The 13,053-nt window shown below is 37.6% G+C and overlaps 2 protein-coding genes across 2 annotated transcripts; one reads left to right on the forward strand and one right to left on the reverse strand.

Moving 5' to 3' along the window:
* Positions 1-231: 231 nt before the first annotated feature.
* LOC130806771 (acyl-coenzyme A thioesterase 2, chloroplastic) lies at positions 232-9,000 on the forward strand. Its single transcript, XM_057671976.1, has 5 exons — positions 232-853; positions 984-1,161; positions 1,922-2,391; positions 8,294-8,422; positions 8,539-9,000. Exons 1-5 carry the CDS (start codon positions 347-349, stop codon positions 8,683-8,685), a joined length of 1,431 nt encoding a protein of 476 aa, XP_057527959.1. The 5' UTR covers positions 232-346; the 3' UTR covers positions 8,686-9,000.
* Positions 9,001-10,875: 1,875 nt separating this feature from the next.
* LOC130806778 (uncharacterized) lies at positions 10,876-12,218 on the reverse strand. The gene is made up of 2 exons (XM_057671983.1): positions 11,847-12,218; positions 10,876-11,279 (listed from the first exon to the last, which is right to left on the reverse strand). The coding sequence occupies exons 1-2, from the start codon at positions 11,911-11,913 to the stop codon at positions 10,894-10,896; spliced, it is 453 nt and encodes a 150-aa protein (XP_057527966.1). The 5' UTR covers positions 11,914-12,218; the 3' UTR covers positions 10,876-10,893.
* Between the last annotated feature and the right edge of the window lie 835 nt (positions 12,219-13,053).

The following is a 13,053-nucleotide window of genomic DNA, read 5'->3' on the forward strand; positions in this document are numbered from 1 at the left end:
TTTTTGTGAGAAATCATTTCTAATTGGACCGATCCATAAAGAAAAATAAAAAGTAATTTACTCGATAGACATTAAAAATATTATAAGTATTAAACATTTACTCGGTGGAAATTATAAATATTATAAACAACATTTAAAATATTATAAAACATTAAAGATATAAAATGTTAAGATACGCTTTATATAATATATACTATGTACCGGGAGACGGGTTGTTTTTAATATCATCGTTGAATTTTATAAAGTAAATATAAAAGGAAAAATTTTGAACTCTATTTTGGGACGAAATTCTGAAAACTTATGCGGGTAACCTTCTGCCATTAAAATCATTCTCTTTCTTTGAACAATGAATCAACTTTTCAGATCTTCCTCGATCTTTCCCACATCTGCAAAACTTCATCATAATTTATCTTTTCATTCCCTTGCATCTCTAATTTTTTCAAACCCCACCAAGAAATTCTCCCCCAATTCCTCAATCCCCTTATTAAATGATCAAATTAGACCATTTGCAACCATAAATTCATCGAAAGATGCATCTGAACCAATTGATGCAGGTTCTTCTATTCGTAAACCACTAAGTTTGTGGCCAGGGGTGTACCATTCCCCTGTAACAAATGCATTGTGGGAAGCAAGATCCCAATATTTTGAAAAGGTTAATGTTGAGATTGGAAGTGAGAGGATTTCACAAGATGGGTTGATGTCAAAAACCCCATCTCAGAGTAGAACTAGTATCGAGTATAAATTTTCATCAGATTATGTGTTGAGAGAACAGTATAGGAATCCATGGAATGAGATTAGAACCGGCAAATTAGTCGAGGATCTTGATGCTCTTGCTGGGACTATTTCTTATAAGGTAATTTTCCCCTCTTCTAATTTTGAGTTTTAAATGATTTTCTGTATTGGGTTTTAGAATGATTAGTTTTAATTTCAATGTATACATGATATATGTTCATTTCTGTTTGTTAAATTTATTTTCCTTCCAGCACTGTGCCAACTCTGGTGGTATTACAAGACCCATAATTTTGGTAACTGCTTCTGTAGATAAGATTCTTCTCAAAAAGCCAATTCTTGTTGATGTTGATTTGAGTATAAATGGTGCAGTTACATGGGTTGGGAGGTCATCTATGGAGATGCAGCTTCAAGTTTTGCAACACTCTCAAGGTATTTTGTCTGTCAAAAATTCAGTTATTTGGTGTTATGATTTTTTTCCATTAGCCACTGCCATTAAGTGCATCCATTTAGGGTGGGATTTGAGTGGATCGGATGTACGTAACCCTACCTTTATTAATGAAAAAACTAACAAAAAAAGTGGAGCATGCAGTGTTACATGATTTAGTAATATCCTGGCGAATAGCGAATTAAAATAGCGAATTCAGTTTCTGGTTGTTTTTGGCAATTTCAAGCAAATCACGAATTTAAAAAGCAATTTAGTTGGCGAATTATGTTACACTAGGAGCACGCCAAGGCAAGAATGGCTGGGTTGGATGTACACGACATAGCAAACATGTTTTTATTTACAGCAATAACATTCCATTATTCTAATGCCATTAACTGGGTCCCACCTTGGGTGGGGTTTGGGAGGGTCAGAAATGGTAAAACTAACAAAGAGGTTTGCAAATGTTATGTGTAATTTCACGTAAATAAGAAGTGTGCATGATTTCATCAGCCATTTTGAGTTTGTCCCATTAACAATGACCATAAAAGAAGGTTGATATACCATCAGAGGGTCAACTCAGATGTGATCATCGAGTACTGTCATAGATCAGTTTCATAAATAACTTCAATGTATGATTGGTTAATTCTTGATAGTAGGTTCTATTAACAATTAACTGTCCATCTGCATACTTTTATTTGTTGTGTTTAGTGAAGTATGAAGAATGTGTCTCTTGCTTTCCTACAAAAATAATTGCTTCTTTTGTAGATGCTTCTCAAAAGGCAGATCCATTAGCTCTTGTGGCAAACTTTACATTTGTTGCACGAGATGCTGAGACAGGAAAATCCGCTCCAATAAATCAAATTTCCCCAGAAACTGAACAAGAAAAATTGCTGTGGGAACAAGCTGAATCAAGGAACCAGATGCAGAAACTAAGGAGAGTGGAACAAAAAAGCAAAATTGACCACCATGATCCAAACAGGATTGATGAACTTTTGGCTGAAGGGCGAATTTTTGTTGACCTGCCAGCTTTGTCTGATAGAGACAGTATTCTTATAAGAGATACTTGCCTGCAGAGCTCCCTAATTTGTCATCCACAGCAAAGAAACATTCATGGTCGTATCTTTGGTGGGTATCTCATGCGCAAAGCATTCGAACTTGCCTTTGCAACAGCTTATACCTTTGCTGGAGCCTCCCCGCGTTTTCTGGAAGTGGATCATGTTGACTTTGTCAAACCTGTAAGTCATGGCTGACATTTTTACACCTTTTCTTTTGGTATTCAGATCTGACCAATTAGTCATTGCAGTAAAATTGTGATGTGTAACACCCATGGTCCCGAGGGTCCTTCAGACTTATCAAAGAAGAAAGAAAACAGAGGGGCTGGCGGGTTAGTTGGGTTTATTAGGAATATTTGTAATTAGTTTTCTGTTTTGAGTTTATATTTTTGTATGCTTATGTGTCATTTTATTTTTAGTTGTTGGGCTTAGGTGGCATTAGTGAATAACTATGTAAGGCTATCTTGTATGAGACTTGAGTTTTTAGCTTGGATAGAATAAAAAGTTGTGGGCAAGGAGTTTTCTCAACACTCGAAGTTGAGAGGGAGTTTGCACAACACTCGAAGCTGTGCCTCTATCATTGTGTCTTGTGATTTTTTTTTTGTACTTTCGATTCTTAGAGGCAGGGCTGTCTCAATAGGTATCAGAGCATTTCTTTCCGCCATGGCAATAGGAAATACGAATGAGCAAGAAAGGATGGAGAAGAAAGAGCAAGAATTGAAGAGGTTATCATCCGCCATTGAAGAAATAAACAAAAACCAAGACAAGACTGACCAAGTATTGGCAGCCTTGTTGGATGGGCAGGCGAAAATCCTTCAAATGGGGTCGAAAATAGAGGAAAATCAAAGGAGGCAGCCACCCATTCGAATTCCGGCTCAAGAAGAGACAAATCTTGAATGGGTTTGTCATAAGGGGAGTGACGATAGGCAAATACAAAGTGATGACAAGCGTGGAGATTGGAGTTTCCATCTTTCAATGGGCAAGATGTGGATGATTGGATCCTAAAGGCGGAAAAATATTTTTCGTATTATGAACTTAGCGAAAAACAGAAAATGGAGGTTTCGGTGGTGTGTTTGGATCAAGCCATGGATTGGGCCGAATGTATTGATCGGAAGTTGGAGTGTCAATCTTGCTTGGGGAGAAGGCAAGTGCAGCAGCGAAATTATCCCCTCACTCTCTACAGTAATCAGCCGTTGCAAACACCCAAAATCAGCCCCAATTTATTCGAAATTCCCTAAATTGGTGAAACCCTAACCCTAATTCCAAAATTAATTCTACTCTCTACCTTCCACGACAGAATCAGCCGACCCACCCTAACCTAAACCCTATGCCGCCCCTCTACAACCCGAACCCACCTGGAAACTGGCCTTTTCAGGCCAGCTCTGCCGGCAGTAACGTGGGGAAGGAGCGCCGCATGTCAGACGTTGAACACAGTGAGCGTAGGAGGAAAGGACTTTGCTTTAAATGCAATGAGAAATGGTTCGTTAATCATGTGTGCAGTCGCAAGGAGATGTCGGTGCTTATTGGAGCAGCAGAGGAGGAACCCACGGCTGAAACAAGTTTGTTTGTTGAAGAATTAGAGGAGGAGCAAGAAAAGATTGAACCGATGGGTATTTCCTTAAACTCGGTAGTCGGGATTACTAATCAAAAGACTATGAAAATGTTGGGCACGGTTAATTCAATGGAATTGATTGTCATGATTGACCCCGAGGCTACTAATAATTTTATTTCCGTTGAAGCTGTTAAAAAATTGGGCCTCAATTGTGAAGAAAGTGAAAATTTTGGGGTCATGCTCGGGAATGGTGAGGAAATATTAGGACAAGGAGTACGTAGACAAGTGGAATTACGACTTCAAGAATTAAGCATTATGCAAGATTATTTTGCTTTGGAATTGGGAAATTCTGATGTGATTCTTGGTGTTCAATGGCTCGAAACGTTGGGTTTCGTAACGACTAACTGGAAGACTCAAACAATGCAATTTGCTTGGCAAGACCGTAATGTGATTTTATTGGGTGATCCTACCCTAAAGAGGTCAAAAATATTGTTGAAGGCCATGCTCAAGGTTTTAAAGAAAGAAGGGGGAGGCATACTAGTGTAGTTGAATGGAGTTGAGGGAAGTTTAAAGAATGCGGAGCTGCCGCTAATTTGAGGGCTCTCTTGAAAGTTATGAAGATATTTTTCAACCCTTGGCACAATTACTTCCTCAAAGGGAACACGATCATTCGATTACTCTCAAAGAAGGCACAGATCCCACTAATGTTAGGCCTTACCGTTACCCACATAGTCAAAAAAATGAGATCGAAAGGTTAGTTCAAGACATGCTTAAAGCAGGTATCATACAACCTTCAATTAGTCCGTTCTCTAGTCCAGTTATCCTAGTGAAGAAGAAGGATGGTTCTTGGAGATTCTGTGTTGATTATAGAGCTTTACAACAAGGCTACCGTACCTGATAAATATCCCATTCCCATGATTGACGAGCTTCTTGATGAATTGCATGGGGCAACCGTGTTCACAAAATTGGATCTCAAGTCGGGTTATCATCAAATCCGAATGAGGACCCAAGATATGCATAAAACGGCTTTTAGAACACATGAAGGCCATTATGAATTTCTTGTCATACCTTTCGGTTTGACAAATGCTTCGTGTACTTTTCAAGCTTTGATGCCCGAGGTATTTCGTCCATATTTGAGGAAATTTGTTTTGGTTTTCTTCAATGATATACGCATTTATAGCAAGAATCTTGAGGAGCACTCGGACCATGTAGCTCAAGTTCAATGTTTTCGCAAGCATTCTTTGGTAGTTAACGGGGGCAAATGTGAATTTGGGGTTGATAAGGTAGCCTACTTGGGACATGTTATTTCGGCAGCTGGGGTTTTGGTCGGTGAGGAGAAGATATTCGTTATGCTTTCATGGCCATCTCTAAAGAATTTAAAGGAGCTACGGGGATTCCTTGGTTTGACGGGATACTACCGAAGGTTTGTTAAGGGGTATGCACAATTGACTAGAGTCCTAACCAACCAACTTCGAAAGGATTCTTTTGCTTGGAATGATGAAACTGAACGGGCTTTTCAATATTTGAAGATAATGATGACTAATGTTCCCGTGCTTGCAATGCTGAATTTTGAGATGACGTTCATGATCGAGACTGATGCTTGCCAATATGGTTTAGGGGCTGTTTCGATGCAAGAGCGACATCCCATTGCATACTATAGTAAGACCTTAGGGATCCGGGCTCAAAATAAGTCCATTTATGAAAAAGAACTTATGGAAATACTGTTTGTTGTCTTGAAATGGAAACACTACCTTTTGGGACGCCGATTCATGGTAAAAACGGATTAATATAGCTTGAAGCATTTGTTGGAACAAAGAGAGGCACATAGGGACTATCAAAATTGGTTGATGAAACTGATGGGTTTTGTTTTTTCGATCGAGTACAATCCGATATCAAATAACTTGTTGGCGGATGCTTTATCTAAGGTCACTTATGGTTATATGGAGTTGGGCACATTGTTGAGTACACATGGTATTGATTGGGACATGCTTCACGAAGAGGTTAAAAAAGATATGTCTTTGGTTCGTATTCGGGCAGCCGTCGAGAGGGGTGAGCAAGTTCCTACGGGGTTCTCCATGATGAACGATGTGTTATTTTTCAAAGGAAGATATGTCCTAGCAAAATCATTTCCTTTTATTCCAGTCTTGTTACGAGAATATCATGACTCTCCTTTAGGAGGTCACTCGGGGGAATTAAAAACTTATCTTCGAATGGCGAGAGAATGGTATTGGAAAGGGATGCGAAAGCAAATCACAAGATATGTTCGGGAATGCCAAGTTTGTCAACAAGCTAAGAGTTCAAATCAAAGTCCGACAGGTCTCCTACAAAATCTACCTATTCCTTCCCAAGTTTGGGAACATGCTTCCATGGATTTCATCGAGGTATTACCAAAATCGGACGGGGTCGATACCATATTAGTAGTGATTGACCGGTTGACTAAGTATGGTCACTTTATTGCTCTTAAGCATCCTTTTACGGCTCTCCAGGTAGCGGAAAAATTTGTGAAAGAAGTAGTACGTTTGCATGGGTTTCCTACTTCTATTGTTTCGGATCATGACAAAGTCTTTATGAATGTTTTTTGGAGGGAGGTGTTCCAGTTACAGCAGACGCAGTTGTTACGCAACACAGCTTATCATCCACAAACCGATGGGCAGTCCGAAATTGTAAACAAAATGGTGGAAACATATTTGCGTTATTTTGTGAATAGACAACCAAAACATTGGGTGCGATGGCTACATTGGACAGAGTTTTGTTATAATACTTCTCCACATCTCTCCATTAAGATGACTCCTTTTCAAGCGTTATATGTCTGAGTTCCCCCTCATGTGGTACGTGTGAGTCATCAACAAACCCCTGTGGATTCCTTGGACCAAGTATTGCAAGAGCGGGATGCGATTTTAGATGACCTCCAATTTTATGTGGCAATGGCACAACAGAGGATGAAATTTTATGCCGACATAAAGAGGCGGGAAGTTGTTTTTGAGGTAGGAGATTGTGTCTACTTGAAAATGCGTCCCTATCGTCAAAAGAGTTTGGCTAGCCGAATGAATGAAAAGCTTGGGCCTCGGTTTTATGGCCCATACAAGATTCTCCAAAGGGTGGGCAAGGTTGCATATCAATTAGAGCTCCCGAAAGATTGTTCCTTGCACCCGGTTTTCCACGTCTCCCAACTCAAACGAGCCGAGGGAGTAACACAAGCTGCAGTAGTCGGTCCTCTGTTGACAACCGATTTGGAAGAGGTGTTGCAACCCATCGACATTTTACAGATTCGTCACTTACCATCCAAGCCAAGAGAGATATTGGTCTTATGGGATGGAAGGGATGAAACAGAGGCTACATGGGAAGACACTAGCAAATTCTTTGCCACATTTCCCTTTGCTCACCTTGAGGACAAGGTGCTTAATTTGGCGGGGAGTATTGTAACACCCACGGTCCCGAGGGTCCTTAAGACTTATCAAAGAAGAAAGAAAACAGAGGGGTTGGCGGGTTAGTTGGGTTTATTAGGAATATTTGTAATTAGTTTTCTGTTTTGAGTTTATATTTTGTATGCTTATGTGTCATTTTATTTTTAGTTGTTGGGCTTAGGTGGCATTAGTGAATAACTATTTAAGGCCATCTTGTATGAGACTTGAGTTTTTAGCTTGGATAGAATTAAAAAGTTGTGGGCAAGGATTTCTCTCAACACTCAAAGTTGAGAGGGAGTTTGCACAGCACTTGAAGCTGTGCCTCAATCATTGTGTCTTGTGATTTTTTTTGTGTACTTTCGATTCTTGGAGGCAGGGCTGTCTCATGATGCTATGGAGAGATGTTCTCATCAAACATGTAGAGATGATAACAATATATTCCTTTTGTTGCCGAGTTTCTTTCGAAAAGGGTAACCTGTAGCATTGATGCTATTAACTAAAATGATATATCATGTCTGATTTGATGAAAGTTTAGGAAGGTCAACTAGTCAAGGAAGGGAAGGGGAAGGAAAGAAAGGGAGGGAATTTTTGGGAAAATGTCTCTTGTTTGTTTAGGTAGGGGAAGGAGAAGAGAATTACTCCTATCATTTTCTTTGCACCTTTGGAGAGATTTGGTTATCAACAAAACCAAGGAACTTAATCTGTTGTGTGTATGGACACTCAAAGGTAGGGTAGAGGATGATAATATTAAATTATTAGTGAAAAACAGAACCAACAAAGCGCACAGCACAAACAATGCAAGAAAGCAAGAACATAAGTACATATTGTAAGGAACTTCTAATGAAAATGACAAACCATTACGTGTGTTTGGATAACATTGTAGGAAGGAAAGGAAAAGGAGGGAAGGGAGGGAAGAGGGAGGGGAGGGAGATAATCGAGTTTTTCTTCCAAATCTTTCTAATGTTGGAAGGATTTTAGTACAAAATGTAAGGGACTTCTCTCCTTCAATTCCCTCCCGTCCATTTCCCTTCCTTCCCATTTTCGCATCCAAACAAAGTATTATGGAATTGTGAACGGACAGCATTTTTTCCCTGTAAACATTTTCATCATCATTGGCTTGTACATGCAGGTGGATGTCGGTAATTTTCTTCGTATGAAGTCCTGTGTACTGTACACTGAGCTTCAGAACCCAGCTCGTCCACTTATCAATATTGAAGTAGTTGCTCATGTTACACGTCCTGAGCTCCGAACCAGTGAGGTTAGTATTCACTCTATCTAACCCAAAACCCGTATTGGTCTTGGTGTGTATGCATATATAATCTATGCCAACATTTCAATTTTACTGTTTGAATACATTTTCCTGATTTTGAGCAGGTTTCAAATAAATTCTACTTTACGTTCACTGTCAGTCCTGAGGCTACGAAAAATGGGCTGAGAATACGAAGCGTTTTTCCTGCTACAGAGGAGGAAGCAAGGCGAGTAATTGAGCGTATGGATGCAGAAGATTCGCATGACAATTAGTGATGCTTCAAGCTACTGATTCTAACTTAAACTTGGAACTTTCTTACTGGGAGGGATGAACTTTTATTTGATTTGGAAAGTGAGTGAACATTTAAAAATTGTAACCAAGGTAAATGTTTGGCCTAACTTCTGAAAAAAAAAATCATCTTTTTTTATAAATTGTGACGAAGGTGAATTATTTTTAGGTTTTTTATTGGGGAATTTTTTTTTTGAAGCTTGGCCAAACAATTATTAACAATTGTGTTTTCATTTCAATATTTGAAAAGCTAATCAACTTATCAATAAATTGAATCTATAACATCATTTCAATGTTGAGGAATGATCCCATATAAGATGAGGTAAGAGTAGTTGTCTCTAGGCCTATGCAACAAGCCGAGGGCCCATCAAAGGGATGGATTTGACCCTTAATTGTGTGGGTTTAGGATTAGTTGGGGTTTAAACCTGTCCTCTTTATTTTTAATTAAGACGGGCTAAAAATGAGTCTTAAATATACCTTTACGGCCCGTTTGGTTAGAGGTACTAAATGGTGGTAAAGGGATTGATTTATAGTGTAAAATTTCATTAAAAGTTTCATATCATTCTCATTGTAATGAAACTTTGATCACAAAAAAGTTATTTTGTTTATAAATTTTCAATCATAATACCACCCCTTCCAATAATAGATAATGCATTGGAATGAATTTTATGAAAAAAATGAGATGATTAAAGTTGGAAAAGCATGAACATGAAGGTAACTAAGAGATTTTTCAATCAAAATTACACTAGATTTTCATTTTCATTAGTACCGTTAATTACCACCTATCAAACGGGTCGTTATTATATTCTTTAAACATGCTAAAACTGTAATGTTCAAGTGGCTACAAAGTACAAACTACAAAGCTACATTAGCTTAAGAAGCCTGTTTCTCTTGTCCTCAATGATAATGATATTGGTGCTTCAAAAGTAGTTTAAGTTTTCTTGTCTGGGATTGTATAATTAGCACTCGGCCGATAGGACAGATTCTGCTTCTTCAATGTGAGACACAGATATTGGGAGACATATTTGACTTTTATGAATATCGGACCGAGTCAAATGCCCACGATCCCTCTAAAAGCCCTTTTCGTAGAGCCTGGCCCTGCCCATTTTTAAAACACAGGAATTTATAGAAAATTTGAAATAAATGAGATTATTTATCTACTTAATTCCAAATATAAGATTCGGAAAAACTTATGTCCCAAAATAAGCTTCCGTACGTCCGAGCCTAGCCTCGGGTAAGTCGCTGTTACTAACAGCGAATAAGGGAAAATAAAATAAAAATTAAAAAGTTGAAAGTCGCTGTTACTAACAGCGACTTAAGGAGTTGAGGTCAACTCCTTAAGTCGCTGTTAGTAACAGCGACTATGAAGTTTAAAAAAAAAAAAAAAATGGTTAATTTTCCGATGAACTAACTATATAAACTTGTTATTGTTTGATTAATTTTCCGATGTGGGACTGTTTTCTGGAACACATCAAAATAAATAAAATCAAAAATTAGCTCACGAATAGAGCACTGATGTGGGACTAAGTTATTGAAGAGGAAGACATCCACCATTGAAGAAGACCACTATTTGTTCTCCCTCACGCTTAATCTACTCTCCCTTTCACTGATTAATTCCTACCAAATACCAAACTATCTGTTGCTGCCTATTAGTGAAATACCTGAATTTCATTAGTGCAGCTTGATTAGTGCAGTACGTAGCAGTATCTGTTGCTACTGTTTTTACTATGCTGCAGCTTGTAGTATATATCAGTATCTGTTCAATATTTGTTGCTACTGTTCCTACTAGTGCAGCAGCTTAGTAGCGCAATTGCTAGGATAAAAGTGATGCACATGTGCACACATCATCGTGATTATACCCAATCTATCCCGCTTATAATCAAGATCTGAGGAGGAAAGAAAAACGGCAACTTATACTCATAAATGAGTGTGGCCAAATAATTTAAGTATTATATGCAATTGCAGATGAAGAAGAGCAAGTTCTTTGGTTTTAATGGAGTAAATGGATAAATGAGAAGTTGTGTAATAAATGCCTACAACAACCGGTCAGATTTTTGCCAACAGTACCGGTTAAATGAGTTAATACATTGGATTATTCATGGTTAATTGATAATTGGGATTATTGTATGAAAATCAAACAAAGTTAAGTAAATCAAAAACTCAAACTGTTGAACTTCATCCCGGTAGTACAATTAAAAATGGAAATGAAGACTAAAGATAAGTAAATCCTTACAATTATAAACTAAATCGGGAATATTGAACACTTTAGGATTCTCTCCAAATTGCCCAAATGAACCATTCACACCCAGCAATGTCTCATTTAACGGCTGCGAGCTTGCCCCTATACCAGTATAGGTTGCAATAGATGCACCTTCCATGGAGGCGTACACTTCACCTAGATTGGGGTCATTATCATAGAAAATGGTAGGATCAGAAGGATAGCCACTTTCTGAAGCAAAAATCCCTCCATTCAAACCATGCATCAATCTCATGGAATTAGAGTTCTGAGCAAGAAGTGTGTCAGCCATCATTGATAGTCTTGTCTGATCAATGGCATAGCAGCCAGCATTCTGTTGGACTGTAAAGAGATGCACAAATACAGTTAGCATGACTACTCAGTATGGTTTGTATAACCAAATTAAGCATCAAGATTACAAATAATAATCACAACAGACAAAAGATGTAAATAACAAGTCAGTGATCACAGATCATGCAAAAGGGGAGGACAAATCTAATCATAAATCAGTGATCCTACATAATCTCCAATTCACAGAGTAATATATGATAACATCATATTTTAAATATTGAAATTCCGATCAACAATTAAAATAGAAATTGTTAGGATTTCAGAAACCATTAGAAACTATCAAAAAAAAGCAGCAGCAAGCTCATTGCTGTCCGAGGTTGCTGCATATAAAGATAGTTAATACTTAGCTGGTATATTTATAAAGAAATTTTGGGGGTAAAAATTGTTCAACATGTCAAGTATGTATTACACTATTACACTATTACGTTACCTCTGGCTCTAGCGCACATTTCTTTTTGGAATATCTCAAAGAGCCTTAACTTGGTAAGCAGCAAGCACTTGCAGTTTTGAAATCAAATATAAAATACTTCACGTGATTCCATAAAACCATGAACTTACATTGTGCCTCGCATGATTCATTAGAAAGTGGCATAGGAGTAACTCTAGTATTTTGGATCTTCTCCATATTTGCTTGCTGCTTCAACAATTCATTGAACTGCTGTATCTGCTCCTTTAATGCTAACCGAATGTGATAAACCTCAAAGAATTCCTGATTCTCTTCTTCAAGTCTCTGCCATACTACACGGCAACAAAATCATGCAAGCAAGGAGCTTCAGACAAAACAGCTGAAGTTATGCAAGCAGTAGTGATTTAATGGGTAGAAAGAAATCTATCAAATTAGTGCAAGACGCCTGGTAATTAGATATTTCATTTTTTTTAGGAAGAGTCAAAAGTGGATTAAATGGCTTCAATTCTCATCTTCTGTTACCCAAAGTGTAGATGTCTTCCTACACAAGGGGCATTTGAATTATTATCTAGATATCTTTTGGAGCGTAAAATAAGTGTTACGTTTAGCACTTTATCTTTCCAAGATAAACCCTTCCATAGCATATTAATTAAAATCTCCCAAAAGTCAAAACATTGATTATTCCAGCTCCCATCAAACTCTCCTTTTAATACTCTTTTAAGTTTTTTTGGTCACTCCATCTATTCTAAATCCATTGTATAGTTTGATAATGTAGAGCCTAACAGGAGGGCTCTTCGTGAGCTTCTCTTCACCACTCCCGGTGCTCTTCAGTACCTCAGTCCCACATCGGTACTCTATTCGTGAGCTAATTTTTGGTTTCATTTATTTTGATGTGTTCCAGAAAACAGTCCCACATGGGAAGATTAATCAAACAATAACAAGTTTATATAGTTAGTTCATCTATTATTAGATAACTGTTTGAAGGTTAAAGTGAATGGACTTTGGGCTTGCTGTTATGTGAGTCTTGGCCCAGAAAAATATCTAGAAATTTTTTTTTTTTTTTTTTTTTTAAACTTCATAGTCGCTGTTAGTAACAGCGACTTTCAACTTTTTAATTTTTATTTTATTTCCCCTTATTCGCTGTTAGTAACAGTGACTTACTCGAGGCTAGGCTTGGACGTACGGAAGCTTATTTTGGGATATAAGTTTTCCCGAACCTTATATTTGGAATTAAGTAGATAAATAATCTCATTTATTTCAAATTTTCGAAATTTATATGCAATGGTACAATCACTTATAAATGTGTCAAATAGTTTATGATATAGTTTTTTAAAATTTTTTTAATACTTTTTTTAATCA

Source organism: Amaranthus tricolor, chromosome 1 (genome assembly GCF_026212465.1).
Source record: "Amaranthus tricolor cultivar Red isolate AtriRed21 chromosome 1, ASM2621246v1, whole genome shotgun sequence".
In the NCBI taxonomy this organism is placed as follows: domain Eukaryota; kingdom Viridiplantae; phylum Streptophyta; class Magnoliopsida; order Caryophyllales; family Amaranthaceae; genus Amaranthus; species Amaranthus tricolor.